Here is an 18208-nt window from a genome sequence, read left to right as displayed (position 1 = left end):
AACTAATGATTAAGAGTAATATCAGAAAAGGGCACCTGAGTGGCTCAGTTGGTTAAGCATCCAACTCTTGTTCTCAGTTCAGGTCTTGATCTCAGGTTTGTGAGTTCAGGCTTCACATTGGGCTCCATCCTGGGCGCGGCACCTACTTAAAAAAATATATATATTAATAAACCAGATGGGTGGACTAATGTCCAGAGTGGCTTCTTTTGACCAAAGAAGCTCTTTGGCCTTTATGATATTTAATTTTAAAAGAATAGATAAGGTCTGGTCATAAAATGGAAGAAGGCAAACAGGAAGAGTCATTAATTAGCTAACTGGTTATGTGTACAGGGAAAAGGCCACACTTAAATAAGGGCCAAAATTCTATAGTAGGTAAATCACATTTTTAGACATTATCCTGAAAAATGCAATATAAAACAAAGAAAATAAGGAGGTCCATAATACCACCCGTAAATTTGGGAATTGAATGGAAGGACTTACAGAACTCAGCATACAGTTGTGCTCATAGCTAAGATTCTTTTTTCTTTCTTTTTCTTTTTCTGTTTTTTTAGATTTTATTTATTTGAGAGAGCCTAAGTGGAGAGGCAGAGGGAGAGGGAGAAGCAGACTCCCTGCTGAGCAGGAGCCCATGCAGGGCTCCATCCAGAGACCCTGAGATCATGTCCTGAGCCAAAGGCAGATGCTTAACCAAATGAGCCACCCAAGCACCCCTCATGGCTAAGATTTGTTACAACAATGTAGTAAGGATATGCTGCTGACTCATTAGGAAAAAACACAGGTGGAATTTGAGGGTATTTAGTGAAGGCTTTATTATACTCTCTTCCTCATGGGAGGTCACTCACAGCTTACCTTTCCCCCAGCAACAAAACTGTCATTTCTGTGTTTCCCCTCCAAGGAAGCTCATTAGAAACTCAGTTTCAAAGATTTATATTGGGACTGGTCATGTAAGCACTCTCTGCCTAGCACATACCAAGATTCCCAACTCCTAAGAGCACAAACCACATTGGTTGTGTAGAATGTTTAAGCAAAGAAAGTTACCATTATCAATAGGGAAAGTGTTCTACCAATGTAGGGTACTGTTTACCAGTCAGGTTCATTGATGTCAGCTAAAGGCCAGCCTTGCAAGCAGCCTCTCTAGATAGCAGACTCAAGGCCTGCTGTGTTAACTCTTTTCTAAGCAGTATTTTATTTAGGTTCTAATTTATACATATGCTAATTTCTAAAATAGGAAAAGAGTGAATAAAGTTTGCTTTCATGGCCTAATTTTTCTGCAAAATTGTGTGACAGTACATAGGATATACTTCATTTCCTACTTGATTTTTCTGTACCCCTACCTCAAGGAAGGTCTTTTTGCAAACATTTTGAGAGGTATAACAAGTTTTTACTAGGTCTTCTATCAGTCCTTTTATATTCAAATTCTACGATATTTCTTTTTTTAGGTTAACAGTTTTACCTGTCAGTTTCTCATTCATCATGGCTTCACAGGTGCTTCAAGTATTTCTCCAACATTATTTTAATGTTTGACTTCAGGAAATTTTATATTTGTACCTTCGGACTTAGTAATCAATTTGTAGTGTGTTTACATTTTATTGTTAGCTGTTTACAACATAATTGACGAGTAATAAACTGAACAACAAAGCTGTTGACTTGATAGATAGGAAAGATTCTATGTTAGTAAGGAGGGAGGTTATTTGGGTAACATTTTGTAAATGGTTTCCATGAGTGAGAATTTTCCTATTTTGAAGACTCTAGCTTCCTTTATAAAAATTTGGTAACTTGGGGCGCCTGGGTGGCTCAGTGGGTTAAAGCCTCTGCCTTTGGCTCAGGTCATGGTCTCAGGGTCCTGGGATCAAGCCCTGCATCAGGCTCTCTGCTCAGCAGGGGGTCTGCTTCCCCCCCCACCCCAACCACCCTCTGCCTGCTTCTCTGCCTACTTGTGATCTCTGTCTGTCAAATAAATAAATAAAAATCTTTTTAAAAAAAAGAAAAAGAAAAAGAAATTTGGTAACTTGAAGGGACAGAGAAAATGATTACTCAGATACAAAGGACCTTCTGTAAAAATAAATGTCAAGAGCTAAAATTAACCCCAGAAGATGGGAGAGGGGAGCTTGGTTTAGTGGATAAAACACAGGATGAGGTATTAGAAAGCCCAAGTTCTAGGCCTAGTTCTGCTGCTTGAGAAAGATTATAAATATCTTTACCCCTGGAAAAGGAATGTGATTTAGAGCTGTGCTGCCCTGTACTGTAGCCATTAGCTACATGTGGCTATTTTAATTTAAATTAATTAAATTAAAAAATCAGTTCTTCAGTTGCATTAGCCATATTTGAAGTACTCGATAGCTACATGTATCATACCATATTGGAAGTGGCTATCACATTGGAAATGTAATTAGAGTGCTTCCATGGTCACACAAAATTTTGTTGGACAAAATTGGTCTAGAGAAGGGATTGCTAAATACTTCTTGTAAAGAGCTAGATAATAAACAGTTTGGTTTTTCTGGGCCACACAGTCTCTGCTGTAGCTACTCAACTATTGTAGTAAAAAAGCAGTCATAGACAATGTGTAAATGAGTAAGTATGGCTATGCTCCAATAAAACTTTATTTATAAAATCAGGTAACTGACTGGATTTGGCCCATGGGCAGAGTTTGTTATTGCATAATCTAAAGAATCACTTAAGTCTCTTCACATAAGTGTCAGTACAGACGAAGTTTGCATTTAGAGTAGAGTCTCACATCAATATTGCCTTTATTTTAAGGAGAAATGTTTTATTTGAAAAGAAGGAGGTAGTATGTTTAAGGATATTTTCATTCCTTTGACACTGATATATTGCCAACATCTTTCCTTATATCTTCATTAATTCTCCTTCCATGTGAGAGTTCTTCTATCATTGGCTCATTTTATTTCTAATTTCCTCTCTTTTGTTTTTATTTGTTTATCTTGAGATAGAATATTGATAGATGAACTAGAAAGATTAAAAAGACAGCAGGAGAGAGGAGTGTGAGTAGCTCAGTGGGTTAAAGCCTCTGCCTTCAGCTCGGGTCATGATCCCAGAGTCCTGGGATTGAGCCCCACATCAGGCTCTCTGCTCCGTGGGGAACCTGTTTCCTTCTCTCTCTCTGCCTGCCTCTCTTTCTACTTGTGATCTCTGTCAAATAAATAAATAAAATCTTTAAAAAAAAAAAAAGATAGCAGGAAAGGTAAATATGTGGTATCATAGACCTAATCAATATCAATTCTATCATAGCCTATAAATTTAATTCTTAGATTTTTTTTTTTTACTCTTGCATTACTGCATGGAAATTTATTCAATCACCTATTTTTCCAACTCTTAACTTCTTTTTAAATCTTAATTTCTGTTTTAAGTTATTTTCCAAAATGGTCATGTATTTTATAAAAGAAGAGGATTAAAAGATAAGGAAAAGGAGAGTGAGAGGAAAAGATAGGGCAAAAGATAAAAAGTAGGCAGGGATGGACATCTACTTTCACACAAGAAAGAATAGAAAGGACAAGATATACCCTCCCATCTTAACAACTTGAAAGGTGAACAAAATACGTAAAATAGCAGTTTTGAATCAGTTGTGCAAAATGCAGCACAGGGCAGCAGTCCCTGAGGGAAGGGAAGCAAATGAAATAAATCTTGTGGTTGCCTTACCATATGGACTAGAGGGAGTTTCCAGACAAGCGCAGAAAGAGAGAAAACAAACAGCCCTGTGGCCTCAAGTTCAGAAGACAGAATTTGGAGTTTAAAAGCCTCCAACAGGTAGAATTTATGGGGCAAAATACCAGAGAGAAAGGATCTGCATAAAGAGAACTCTCTAGAAATTTGAAGGAAAATCCCCTTGTTTCTTTGACTGATATACAAATACATTCAAGAAAACTATGTAATATTAGGCAAAGAGCCAATGGGAAGGATGGGCAGAACCATTGCTGGAGTTTATAGAGGGCTGAGTAGTTTATGTTTCCACCAGCCAAAATGGCAGGAACTCTTAAAACATGGAAGCATCAAGTAGAGGGTATTTCTTGCATAGTTGAGTTAAATTGGTACAAAAAGGTTCTCTGAACTAACCTTAAAATTTTTTTTTAAATTTTATTCATTTATTTGACAGAGAGATCACAAGTAGATGGAGAGGCAGGCAGAGAGAGAGAGAGGGGGGGAAGCAGGCTCCCTGCTGAGCAGAGAGCCCGATGCGGGACTCAATCCTAGGACCCCGAGATCATGACCTGAGCCAAAGGCAGCGGCCTAACCCACTGAGCCACCCAGGCGCCCTAACCTTAAAATTTTAAAGAAAATACCAAAAAGATCATACTAATTCCAGTAACCGAAACATGTCCCAGAACAAAGCCCAACAACATCTGAAGGAATATAATGAAATTCAGCACTAAGCAATATAAAAATCATAGTGTCTATCAACCAGTCCAAAATTTTTTAAATAAAAAAGTACAAAATATTATCCATAAGCAGGAGAAAAAAAACAAAAAGGATCATTCAGAAGAGACCCCAAAATGGCACAGATAATAGAATTAGCAGAAAACTATGTTAAACAAATATAACTATATACTCCACATGGTAGGCAGCATTCTAAAATGGTCCTCAAGATTCTTACTCAGTGACCTATACACACTATGTATAATACGCTCCTTTCAAGTGTGGGTGAGCCCAGCCTAATGAAGTGAATCTTTTAAAAGAAGAGAGAGCCATATGGCAAAGAACTGCAGAAGTTTTGAAGGAGCTGAGAGCAGTCCCCACCCCACAGTCAACAAGATTACAAGAACCTTATAAACTTTCAAGGAAATGAATTATGCCAAAAACTAGGGAGCTTAGAAAAGGATCCTAAACTTTAGGTGATAATCAGTCTGTGCGGACACTTTGATTTCAGCCTGGTGAAGATTCTGAGCTGACAACGTATCCACACCATGCTCAGATTTCTGACCTACAGAAAACCTGTGAGATAAGAAATTTATATTATTTTAAGCTATCACATTTGTAATAATTTGTTATGCAATAATAGCAAACTAATACACTCTCATGTTCAAGGAGGTGGAGGAAAACAAAAAGATTAGATGATGGGAAGAGAAATGGAAGTTATAAATAAGACTCAAACTATTAGAGATTAAAATAAAACGTGAAGTGAGATATTCACCAAATGGGTTAGTTAATGGCATATTAAATACTGAAAAGTAAGTGCAGTGGATTTGAAGATAAAGCATTAGAAATTATCCAAAATAAAGAAAAAAAGTGAGAAAACAAAGACAAAATAAGAAACCCTCAGTATCTGTAGGGTAATCTCAAGTTATGTAATATACATGCAGGCTTAATCCCCAAAAAGGAGGGATAGAAAAAAATTTGGATAATAAAAACCAAAATTAACCAAATTTGATGGAAATAGTGAACCCCCAGAACCAAAAATCTCACCAGCCCTCCAGTAAAAGAAAAATGAAGAAAACTGTAGCAACACGTACCATAACCAGATTGCTGAGAATCAGTAAAAAGAGGGAAAATATTTATTTATTTATTTATTTATTTTTATTCTCATAAAATAAATTAAAATATCACTATCAACATAGTATAATAAAATAAAATAGTACAATAAAGGGAGATAATTAACTGATGCCACCAATCAAGTCATCATGTGTCCTAAAAGAAAAATATACTTCTAAGCATTAATAAATGATCATTGCAATGAAAATAAAGATATATAATGAAAGATATACCATGCTCAAGAACTGGAAGAATTAACATTGTTAAAATGTACATGCCACTATTTTTTTTTTATTTAGGTTCAACTAGCTAACAAAGTACACAAAATGTACACCATTAGTTTCAGATGTAGTATTCAATAATTTATCAGTTGTGTATAACACCCAGTGCTCGTTACATCACACACCCTCCTTAATGCCCATCACCGAGTTACCCCTCCCCCTACCCACCTCCCCTCCAGCAACCCTCAGTTTGTTTCCTATGATTAAGAGTCTCTTACGGTTTTTCTCCCTCTCTGATGATTTCCCATTCAGTTTTCTCTCCCTTCCCCTGTGGTCCTCTGTGCTGTTTCTTATATTCCACATATGTGTGAAACCATTGAAACCATTTGGTAATTATCTTCCCCTGATTGACTTATTTTGCTCAGCATAATACCCTCCAGTTCCATCCATGTCAATGTAAATGTAAGTACTCATCCTTTCTGATAGCTGCATAGTATTCCATCGTGTATATATGCCACATCCTTATTCATTCATCTGTTGATGGAGATCTCAGCTCTTTCCCCAGTTGGACTATTGTGGACATTGCTTCTGTGAACATTGGGGTGCAGGTGCCTCTTTGGATCACCAAATTTGTATCTTTTGGGTAAATACTTGGTAGTCAATTACAGGGTCATAAGGTAGCTCTATTTTTAACATCTTGAGGAACGTCCATACTGTTTTCCAGAGTGGCTGCACCAGCTTGCATTCCCACCAACAGTGGAAGAGAACTCCCCTTTCTCCACATCCTCACCAACATTTGTTGTTTCCTGACTTGTTAATTTTAGCCATTCTGACTGTTGTGAGGTGATTTCTCATTGTGGTTTTGATTCATGTGGGGAAAATCTTTAAAACAAAGTTTTGAAATGTAATTGTATACAGGAACAAATGAAAGAGGGGCAGGCAGCTTCTTATCAAAAATTTTGCAAGCCTAAAATCAATGCACAGAAATCAGTTGCATTTCTATACACCAACACCAAGACAGAAGAAAGAGAAATTAAGGATTCGATCCCATTGCATACTGCACCCAAAACCATAAGATACCTAGGAATAAACCTAACCAAAGAGGCAAAGAATCTGTACTCAGAAAACTATAAAGTATTCATGAAAGAAATTGAGGAAGACACAAAGAAATGGAAAAACATTCCATGCTCTTGGATTGGAAGAACAAATGTTGTGAAAATGTCTGTGCTAACTAAAGCAATCTAAAACACAATCCCTCTCAAAATACCATCCATTTTTTTCAAAGAAATAGAACAAATAATCCTAAAATTTGTATGGAACCAGAAAAAACCCCGAATAGCCAAAGGAATGTTGAAAAAGAAAGCCAAAGTTGGTGGCATCACAATTCCATACTTCAAGCTCTATTACAAAGTTGTCATCATCAAGATAGTATGATACTGTCACAAAAACAGACATATAGATCAATGGAACAGAATAGAGAGCCCAGAAATAGACCTTCAACTCTGTGGTCAACTAATCTTTAACAAAGCAGGAAAGAATGTCCAGTGGAAAAAAGACAGTCTCTTTAACAAATGGTGTTGGGAAAATTGGACAGCCACATGCAGAAGAATGAAACTGGACCATTTCCTGACACCACACACAAAAATGGGCTCAAAATGGATGAAAGACTTCAATGTGAGACAGGAATCCATCAAAATCCTTGAGGAGAACACAGGCATCACCTCTTTGACCTCAGCCGCAGCAACTTATTTCTAGAAACATCATCAAAGGCAAGGGAACAAGGGCAAAAATGAACTACTGGGACTTCATCAAGATCAAAAGCTTTTGCACAGCAAAGGAAATAGTCAACAAAACCAAAAGATAGCCAACAGAATGGGAAAAGATATTTGCAAATGACATATCAGATAAAGGGCTAGTATCCAAAATCTATAAAGAACTTACCAAACTCAACTCCCAAAGAACAAATAATCCAATCAAGAAATGAGCAGAAGACATGAACAGACATTTCTGTAAAGAAGACATCCATATGGCCAACAGACTCATGAAAAAGTGCTCCACATCACTCAGCATCAGGGAAATACAAATCAAAACCACAATGAGATACCACCTCAAACCAGTCAGAATGGCTAAAATTAACAAATCAGGAAACAACAGATGTTGGTGAGGATGCAGAGAAAAGGGAACGCTCCTACACTGTTGGTGGGAATGCAAGCTTGTGCAGCCACTCTGGAAAACAGTATGGAGGTTTCTCAAAAAGTTGAAAATAGAGCTTCCCTACAATCCAGCAATTGCAATACTGGGTATTTACTCTGAAGACACAAATGTAGGGATCCGAAGGGGCATGTGCACCTGAATGTTTATAGCAGCAATGTCCACAATAGCCAAACTATGGAAAAAACCTAGATGTCCAATCAACAGATGAATGGATAAAGAAGATGTGGTATATATATACAATGGAATACTATGTAGCCATCAAAAGAAATCTTGCCATTTGCAATGATGTGGATGGAACTAGAGGGTATTATGCTGAGTGAAATAAGTCAGTCAGAGAAAAACAATGATCTCTCTGATATGAGGAATTTGAGAGGCGGGGTGGGGGGTTATGGGGGGGTAAGGAAGGAAAAAATGAAACCAGATGGGATCAAGAGGGAGACAAACCATAAGAGAGTCTAAATCTCATGAAACAAACTGAAGGTTGCTGGGGGGTGGGAGGGTAGAGAGAGGGTGGCTGGGTTATGGACATTGGGGAGGCTATGTGCTATAGTGAGTGCTATGAAATGTGTAAGCCTGATGATTCATAGACCTGTACCCCTGGGGTAAATAATACATTATATGTTAATAAATAACGGGAGAAAATTTGCAAGCCACTGGACAAAGGAGCAACATCTTTAAAAAATATTGCAAGGAGAAATAAACTTGTCAATCTAGAATTGTATGCCCAGCAAAATATTTTTTCAAAAATAAAAGTCATGTTGGCAAAGATGTGATAAAGTTGAAACTGTCATACATTGCTGGCAGTAATGTAAAATGGTACTGCTGCTATAGAAAACACTCTGGAACTTCCTTCAAAAGTTAAACATAGAGTTGCCATATGATGGAGCAAATTCCACTCTTAGGTATATAGCCAAGAGAATTAAAAACATATTCACACAAAAATTTGTATGTGATTATTCAGAGCACTCTTTTCCAAATAACCAAAAAGTAGAAACAACCCAAATGTCCATCAATTGATAAATGTATAAACAAAGGCATATCAATAATGTTCTCATCATACCTTGCAAGTAGCATTCTTAGATTTTTAAGATATTTATTTATTTATTTATTTGGGGGTGGGTGGCCAGGGAACAGAGGGAGAGGGACATGCAGACTCCACGTTGAGCACAGAGGCCAATGCAGGGCTCAATCCCATGACCCTAAGATCATGACCTGAACTGAAATCAAGAGTCAGATAGATGCTCAACCAAATGAGCCACCTAAGCGACCCTAGAAATACCTTTATTACAAGTGTTCTTTGTCTCTACATGCATGGAAGAGTAGGTATAAATTCTAGTCACTGTTATTACACTGTTCTCATACCAGCTAGCAGGTAGCCAGATCAAACTGTTGATACACACAGCAGTATGGATGAATCTCAAAAACATTATGCTAATTTAAAGAAGACAGATATAAGAAGACTTTATCCTATATGATTCCATTCATATGAAATTAGACAAAAGGCAAATATTATACTGGTTGCAGCAGATTACTGAGTGCCAAGGGCCAAAGAGAGGTGGGTAGGGATTGACTGTTAGCAAGGCATAATGAATTTTTTTTTTTTAATCATGGAATGTTTCTAAGCCATGGTTATAGTAGTGATTACTCCAGCAAAGCTGACTTTAAAAAAAAGAAAGAAAAATCAGGCAAGGGGCCTACTTCTTGTTCACCTTATTTTTGTCCCTCAGGTCTACCCCATTGTATGACCTGGAACTCTCTCCCAACTATAGCTTTAGCCTTTTCTGTTTAATACCTTTATGGCCCATTTGCTGTTCTCTTAGGCTTTTTTGGCTTTTTCCTACTAAAAAGGAAACAAAGCTGTTCAGGTTCCCATTCCCTCTGAGCTTTCTTTTGTTATCGAAACAAAGCTGTTCAGGGTCCCATTCCCTCTGAGCTTTCTGTGTCTTCCAAAACAAAAGTTGAATGAATCCATGTTAATACATTAGAGGAAGACCTCATCTTAACATGCAGAATAGTCATTCGTAATGTGACATGATTTTTAAGTCTAGAAAAGCTTCCCTTGTTAACAAACAAATGAACAAACAAAAAACCCAGCTTTCTCCTGACTCCATATAGAGCAGTGGAAACAGGGTGTAAGGAATCTATATTTTTAAATAATTCCACTGGTGACTTTACTGATCACTCAGGCTTAGAAACCACTGGATTGAGGTAGTGCTCACCCCATCTTTTAAAACCAAAACAAGGGGCGCCTGGGTGGCTCAGTGGGTTAAGCCGCTGCCTTCGGCTCAGGTCATGATCCCAGGTCCTGGGTTCGAGCCCCACATCGGGCTTTCTGCTTGGCAGGAAGACTGCTTCCTCCTCTCTCTCTCTGCCTGCCTCTCTGCCTACTTGTGATTTCTCTCTGTCAAATAAATAAATTAAAAAAAAAAATCTTTAAAACCAAAACAAAATACCTTTACTCAGACTTCACTAAGTTTTCATCAAATATCTTTGCAGGAGACTTTTTTTCATATGCTATTTATTATCTACTGTCTCTCATTACCTCAGTTGGTCTTTTCACTCTTCTTTTTTTTTTTTTTAAGATTTTATTTATTTATTTGACACTCAGAGATCACAAGTAGGCAGAGAGGCAGGCAGAGAGAGAGGAGGAAGCAGGCTCCCCGCTGAGCAGAGAGCACGATGCGGGGCTAAATCCCAGGACCCTGGGATCATGACCTGAGCGGAAGGCAGAGGCTTTAACCCACTGAGCCACTCAGGCGCCCCTCTTTTCACTCTTCTAAAGAAAAAAAGGGTTTAGGGGACTACTTTCATTAAGAATCCACTATGTACAAGGTATTTGACAAGGGCTCACATTTAGTTCTCATAGATGATAAAAATGAGGTTTAAATGGTAAATAACTTGCCCAAGGATGTAGCTAATAGGTTAGGGAAGTGAGTTTTGTATACTTGACTTTAAAACAAGCGTGTTTTCACTATCATATGATCTCCCTGATATGAGGGAGAGGAGATGCAATATGGGGGGTTAACGGGGTAGGAGAAGAATAAATGTAACAAGATGGGATTGGGAGGGAGACAAACCATAAGTGACTCTTAATCTCACAAAACAAACTGAGGGTTGATGGGGGGAGGGGGGTTGGGAGAGGGGGGGTGGGGTTATGGATATTGGGGAGGGTATGTGCTATGGTGAGTGCTGTGAAGTGTGTAAACCTGGCGATTCGCAGACCTGTACCCCTTGGGATTAAAAATATATGTTTATAAAAAATAAAATTAAAAAATAAATAAATAAATACAAAAAAAACAAAAAAACAAAAAAACAAGCGTGTTTTCTTTTATGCTATGCTGACTCCGGGCTGATGGAACAAATGAGGGGCTATCCTTATCATCTTCACTGGCCCATATGCTCCTAAATTCTCTGCTTCTCCATACCTGGACATAAGGAGAAAGAGATAAGTCACTAACACAGTCCATATCTCTACTTTTTTTTTTAAAGATTTTATTTATTTATTTGACAGAGATCACAAGTAGGCAGAGAGGCAGGCAGAGAGAGATGCGGGGGGGGGGGGGGGGAAGCAGGCTCCCTGCTGAGCAGAGAGCCTGATGCGGGGCTAGATTCCAGGATCCTGAGATCATGACCTGAGCTGAAGGCAGAGGCTTAAACCACTGAGCCACCCAGGTGCCCCAAGCATATCTCTATTTTAAACAAGATACTAACCATCTTTTCCCAATCAGGTTTTTCAGTTATTGAGTTACTTGCTTGCCTCACCCAGATGGAATCATTGGCTTTTTTTCACTAGTTGACTTATACCATAAGTTAATTAATAACATCTTTAATTTTGATCATTTATAAACTTCTAATATACAACAGCTTTGAGTTACTCAGAGAAACCTTATTTGTATTAGAAATTGCTCCCCAGTCAATGTCACAACCTCTATGACCTCAGTTTCCTCTTCTGTCATCCTTGCGCAGGGGCCATGCTAATCTTCTCTGTATCGTTCCAATTTTAGTATATGTGCTGCCGAAGCGAGCACTCAGTTTCCTCTTCTGTAAGGTGATGGGGTTGGAGTAGATTATTTCTGTTTCCTTTTGCATCCTTTCATATAAGTCACTTATTTAGGACACATGACAGATTTGCACAAACATTATTAGAAGGGTCATTGGATTTTTCAAGCTAGCTCATTAAGCTTCTTGAACAAGTAACATACCTAAAATACAGTAATGCAGTTTGGAGGAAGAGACAAAGGACTCTTGTTAGAGTCTGTGTTGCATGTCATTCTCCCTATGTTTACTTCTTGATTGCAATGAAGGCAACATATCTGGTACTTTCTTGTCATTATGTTTTCATCCTCCTGGAGGGGTGGGCAGACAGATCAGGCCAAATCCACGGAGCAGTTTATAGCTTTCATATCAAATTTTAATAAAAAATTTTCTTGGCCAGGGTTTGAAACTTCTTTTGATAACTTTTAATACTTTGATAATTTTTAATAGTGGTAGCACAATGAAAGCAGAAATTACTGATCTTCTGTGTCTATAGAAATAACTTTGAAAAAATATCTTCTAGGCAGCTGAGATTCTACTACAACATGGAGCAAACCCAAATCAAAGGAATCAAAAGCAGAAGACTGCTTTGGATGAAGCAGATGATGAAAAAATGAAAGAGCTGCTGAAATCTTATGGTGCAATTGAGACTGATAATAGCAATGAAAGTAATGTTATAGCCACTGGTATGTATGTCAGTATTGCTATTTTAGATAAGTATATACCTCTGCTTAGAAAAATCTTCAGATTTCTAGTGTAAATTGTTTCATAACTGAGGTAGATGTTTTGTATGTTTATTAAACTCTTGAAAAGCATTTAAAATTATTTATTTTTAGAAATTAGCATTTCCAAATTGGTTTAATTTATATACCATATGATCCTGTTGGATTGGCATTACATGTTGGAATGGAATCCATATTATTCATTAAACAATCATTAATCTCTAACATTGGGTCTGAGATAGAGATGTAACTGAAGCCACACATATTGACTTACTGGTAGGGGGGTTGGAAAAGGTTGGCATTATACTAAAGTCTTTGCAACTAAGATTCCGTTACTTCAAAATTTGTAGTGAGTCGTGTGAAAGGGACCGATGCCAACTTTTCAGTACTCTAATGTCCTAATGCTAGAGTATGAATTTGTTAAGCAAATATACTTGTATGCGTGTGTATGTGTAAATATAGTGTAAAAAATATTTAAGGGAATTTACAGTGAAGCAAAATTTTATGAACCATTTTTAAGAAATAGTTTTCATTTAAATGATATAATGTATTATCTGTAAGAAATAGGCATGTAGTGAACACTAATTTGAAAACATATATTTGTTAAGTACCTGCCAAGCAAATTGAGTACTTGCCTATGAGGAACTTACAGTCTTGTGGGGAGAGCAACCAGAAAACAAACAGTTAAATGCAGTTTATTAAGTATTGAGAAGAGTGATTTTTTTCTTCCTTTCCTGTCCTGCTTGAGCCTTGACTTATTTGAGAAACCCAGGAACATATCTGCCCTTTCTATGAGGCAGAGTAATTGGAAAGAGAGAACCCCTGTCATACCCTCTTCTCCCAGCCTACCACTATCTTTACCAGTTGTTGATTTTCAAGAGAGGAATCATGTTACTGATGTGATTGGTCAGACCCAAGGATAATCACTGTCTCATATTTTACTAGTGTGATAGATTATGTGTAGGTCAAGGTCAAGACTGATACAAGGTTCATCTTTTCATTGCCTGCTACCATATAGAGTCCCAGCCATGTCTCTTTTCCTCTCCATAGCCATATTTGAAATTACTGGACACTGTTATGAAGTGCTGTATCTATTCGCACTTGTCTGTTGTTTCTTACATAGGCATTTCCTTGATCAGTTACCCTAAAAGGATGAGGGATGTAGGGTACAGTAGTTATATGAAGAAAGGGAATCCAGAATGGGAAAAAGATCCGAGACAATGAATCATAGACACAGTTGATTAATAGCATGGATTTGGGAATCGGATCTGTTTTCAGTAAAAGCTGTGTAACGTTAAGGAAACTTCCTGAATCCCTCTAAGCTTCATTCTCCTCTTCTGTAAAATGGACAGAGTAAGCTACCTTACAGGGCTCATATGAAGATTAAATAAGATGGTTCAGGAAAAGAGTTTGTCATCCAGTGTGTGATCAGCATTCAGTAAATGTTAGCTGTAATCACTCAATTGATAATAATAATAAATAATGGGGTGCCTGGGTGGCTCAGTGGGTTAAAGCCTCTGTCTTTGGCTCAGGTCTTGATCCCAGGGTCCTGGGATCGAGCCCTGCGTTGGGCTCTCTGCTCAGCAGGGAGCCTGCTTCCCCCTCTTTCTCTGACTGCCACTCTGCCTACTTGTCATCTCTGTCTGTCAAATAAATAAAGTATTTAAAAATAATAATAAATAATGCGATGCTGATCAACATTATTATAGTAATTGTAGATTTAATTTATTCTATTTCTGTAACCATTAAACTTGATAAAATGATGCTAAATTTTTCACATTATTGTATTTTCTAATTTTAATTTTTAAAGTCAAAATTCCTGCTGTCCGACCAAAAAGACTTAAACGGTATTTTCGTGATGACTGCAAAACTGTTGATCCACCTTCTCTTTCACACAGAGAAAAAACAAGAGAAAACCATCCTGTGGTGAGTGAAGTTGAAATCCTTTCATTTTTCAGCTTGGAATATGTCATTCTTTTCCCACTATCACAGTGTGTCTTCACCCACTGTGAAGACATTCCCACAAAAATTCTAAGACACGTTGTAGGTTGAAAAGACCTTGAACCCAGGCAGAGGAGAGAAAGGCAACTGGGGTTAGCCAACCTGGAATCTCATGTGGGTTATAATGATAGTGTTTGCTGTATGTGAAACTCCTTGTATTAAAGTGTGTGTATACAAAAATAACATAGTAGTTGCTCAATAAAAAGTATTACTTTTAAGATAGATACATGTAACTTGATAAAAATGTAGAGATTACTAGAAACTAACTTCTTGAGAAAATAGCATCCTCAATGAAATATTATTTTAGTGATCCGAAGGGGCACGTGCACCCGAATGTTTATAGCAGCAATGTTTACAATAGCCAAACTATGGAAAGAACCTAGATGTCCATCTATAGACGAATGGATAAAGAAGATGTGGTATATATACACAATGGAATACTATGCAGCCATCAAAAGAAATGAAATCTTGCCATTTGCGACGACGTGGATGGAACTAGAGGGTATCATGCTTAGCGAAATAAGTCAATCGGAGAAAGACAACTATCATATGATCTCCCTGATATGAGGGAGAGGAGATGCAACATGGGGGGGTTGAGGGGGTAGGAGAAGAGTAAATGAAACAAGATGGGATTGGGAGGGAGACAAACCATAAGTGACTCTTAATCTCACAAAACAAACTGAGGGTTGATGGGGGGAGGGGGTTGGGAGAGGGGGGTGGGGTTATGGATATTGGGGAGGGTATGTGCTATGGTGAGTGCTGTGAAGTGTGTAAACCTGGCGATTCGCAGACCTGTACCCCTGGGGATAAAAATATATGTTTATAAAGCTGTAAAAAAAAAAAGAAAAAGAAAAAAGAAAGGATGAATACCCAAGTTTTGTAGCAACATGGACGGGACTGGAAGAGATTATGCTGAGTGAAATAAGTCAAGCAGAGAGAGTCAATTATCATATGGTTTCACTTATTTGTGGAGCATAACAAATAGCATGGAGGACAAGGGGAGATGGAGAGGAGAAGGGAGTTGAGGGAAATTGGAAGGGGAGGTGAACCATGAGAGACTATGGACTCTGAAAAACGATCTGAGAATTTTGAAGGGGTGGGGGGTGGGAGGTTGGGGGCACCAGGTGGTGGGTATTGTAGAGGGCACGGATTGCATGGAGCACTGGGTGTGGTGCAAAAATAATGAATACTGTTATGCTGAAAAAAATAAAAAATTAATTAAAAAAAAAAGAAATATTATTTTAAATAAGACTATGTGTATTGAGGGGCACCTGGATGGCTTAGTCAGGTAAGCATCTGCCTTTGGGTCAGGTCATGATCACAGGGTCCTGGGATTGAGCCTTACATCGGGCTCCACACTCAGCAGGGAGGCTGCTTCCCTCTGCCTGGCACACCCCCTGCTTGTGCTCTCTCTCTCTCTCTATCAAATAAATAAATAAAATCTTAAAAAAAAAAAAAGACTATGTATGTTGATTAGACTTCTCTTACATGCTTTCTGTTAACCATTGTAAAGAAGACATTCATCCAGGGGCACCTGGATGGTTCAGTGGGTTAAGCCTCTTCCTTTGGCTCGGGTCATGATCTTAGGGTCCTGGGATCGAGCCCCCGAGTAGAGTCGGGCTTTCCACTCAGCGGGGAGCCTGCTTCCCCCCCTCCCCCGCCTGCCTCTCTGCCTACTTGTGGTCTCTGTCTGTCAAATAAATAAATAAAATCTTAAAAAAAAAAATAGGAAATTTGGAATAAAATTAGAGTGAAGCTTTCCGTAAGCACAGTATAAACTGTCTAAAGCTGCTTGTTCCAAAGACAGATCACAGGTTGGGTTTTTTTGGTGTTTCTTAAGATAAACAAGCAGTAATGGAGGATTAAGAAGGGGGATCTTAGAGGGAAGGTTATGCTGGCTCCTTCAGGGTAGGAAGTTTCAAGGAAAAGCTGGTGTGGAGTTGAAGGTTATTGCCTGTGGCAGCCAAGACTGAGTGCATCCACAATATGAGCAAAGCAAAAAAGGAAAATCAGCACCAAAAAATGTTTTCTTTATGCTGACCTGTGGATAGAGGCTTAGCTAGGGCTCAGATGCAGACCTTTAGTTTGCTTTTATAGCCATTCAATGTAAAAAGAGATAAATCTCATTTTGTTTGTTTTGCATATTTATGTTTTATAGTTCTGCTCTGATGCATTTCATAAATGATAGCAGTGAGATTGCTTTTCCACATAATTGGATGGTTTTATTATGTGCATTTTTCATGTCCCTGTAGGCACCAAAGTAAAATTTCAGAGCAGTGTACTCTAGAAAGTTTTGAGGACTGTCACATTGTTTAAATGAATATATATTAAGAATGTATGAAAGGATAGGTAATATGAGTCAGTCCATCAGTTTTGTTTATTGAGCACCAGCTATACATCCAACAGTGTGGAAACTAGTGACAAATATAAAAGTTTTGCTCCTGCCCTGTAAGATGTTATTTTCTTGATAGAGAAATATAATGTGTAAGATATTATATATATTAATGGTAAATTATACACCATCAAAATTCTTAACTGATTCTGAGAAAGGAGAATCTGTGTAAATTAGATTAGTCAGAGGTTTCATGTATGATATGGGTTTTATATAATAATAAGCAGTACTTACTGAGCTCTCATGTTTTGCTGGCACTGCCCGAAGCATTTTACATATGTTACTCTATTCAGGCAAAGAGAGGACAAGTAACATATGGAGCCACCCAGCTAGGAAAAGGTGAAGCCAGAATTCACATCCAGGCAGTCTAGTCCCAGCATCCACTTCATGATTACTTCTCTCATAAAAGATGCATCTGGGCAAAGTAAATTGAAGGCATTCCAGGCAAGATAGTCAGTACTAACAAGGGCATGGAGAGGTGGCCTTAATTCCCATTTGTGAATTTTTGAGTGAGTTGTGTTTTGTATTTTTAAGATTATGTGTGAGATTTTTAATAGTGTGCAGTGATAGTCATAAAGCCTTAAAGTGAATTTATTGCATATATGTGATCTTTAAATATTATGTGCTGAGTTCTTCTTTTATCACCTATAGCTATGATTAAAACAGAAGTCAGTGAGAAATTATGAGTCTTTATATGGTTGCTACTCGTATCTTCTATTTACCAGGAATAGATCTGCTACATAAATCAAGATACTTAGGTTTGCTTCCCCCCCAATACGTAACAATTTATACAGTTAAGTTTGAACAAAGCATGAATACATTTCGAACATAAAGTAAAATGAGTATTCTAGTAACACTTTCTTTAGCACTTTTACTGTGCATTTGACAATTGTGTATCAGAGAGAAATATCTACCTTCCTGTAATGAAGTTTTAATATTTTTATCTGATAGCATCAGACCATCAGTGCCATTCTACAAGATATAGAAGAAAAACAAGAAAATTTACTAGAATTTGAAATAAGAACCCCTGAAGATGCAGGTAAATATGGACCCATACTCAAGTTTGATTATTTCATACATCCAAGGTCATTGTTCCCTCCACTTCTTAAGGTACAGGTTTATGTCAAAGCTTATTTATGGTG

At 37.8% G+C, this 18208-nt stretch overlaps 1 protein-coding gene and 1 non-coding gene across 3 annotated transcripts in view; one reads left to right on the top strand and one right to left on the bottom strand.

The window, feature by feature from the left end:
* The window catches only part of ANKRD31 (ankyrin repeat domain 31), a 155205-nt gene that overhangs the window by 93569 nt on the left and 43428 nt on the right, over positions 1-18208 (top strand). For both annotated transcript variants that reach the window (XM_047730792.1, XM_047730791.1), the window contains exons 18-20: positions 12475-12637; positions 14484-14599; positions 18018-18105. In XM_047730792.1, the coding sequence (XP_047586748.1) occupies positions 12475-12637; positions 14484-14599; positions 18018-18105 (367 nt within the window). The remainder of the gene's footprint in view (positions 1-12474; positions 12638-14483; positions 14600-18017; positions 18106-18208) is intronic.
* LOC125101385 (U6 spliceosomal RNA) lies at positions 11837-11944 on the bottom strand. Its single transcript, XR_007127804.1, has one exon. It is a non-coding gene; the product is annotated as a U6 spliceosomal RNA (small nuclear RNA).

Source organism: Lutra lutra, chromosome 5 (assembly GCF_902655055.1).
Source record: "Lutra lutra chromosome 5, mLutLut1.2, whole genome shotgun sequence".
In the NCBI taxonomy this organism is placed as follows: domain Eukaryota; kingdom Metazoa; phylum Chordata; class Mammalia; order Carnivora; family Mustelidae; genus Lutra; species Lutra lutra.
Note: the sequence above shows the minus strand (reverse complement) of the source record. Positions and strands in the feature narration are given on the sequence as shown.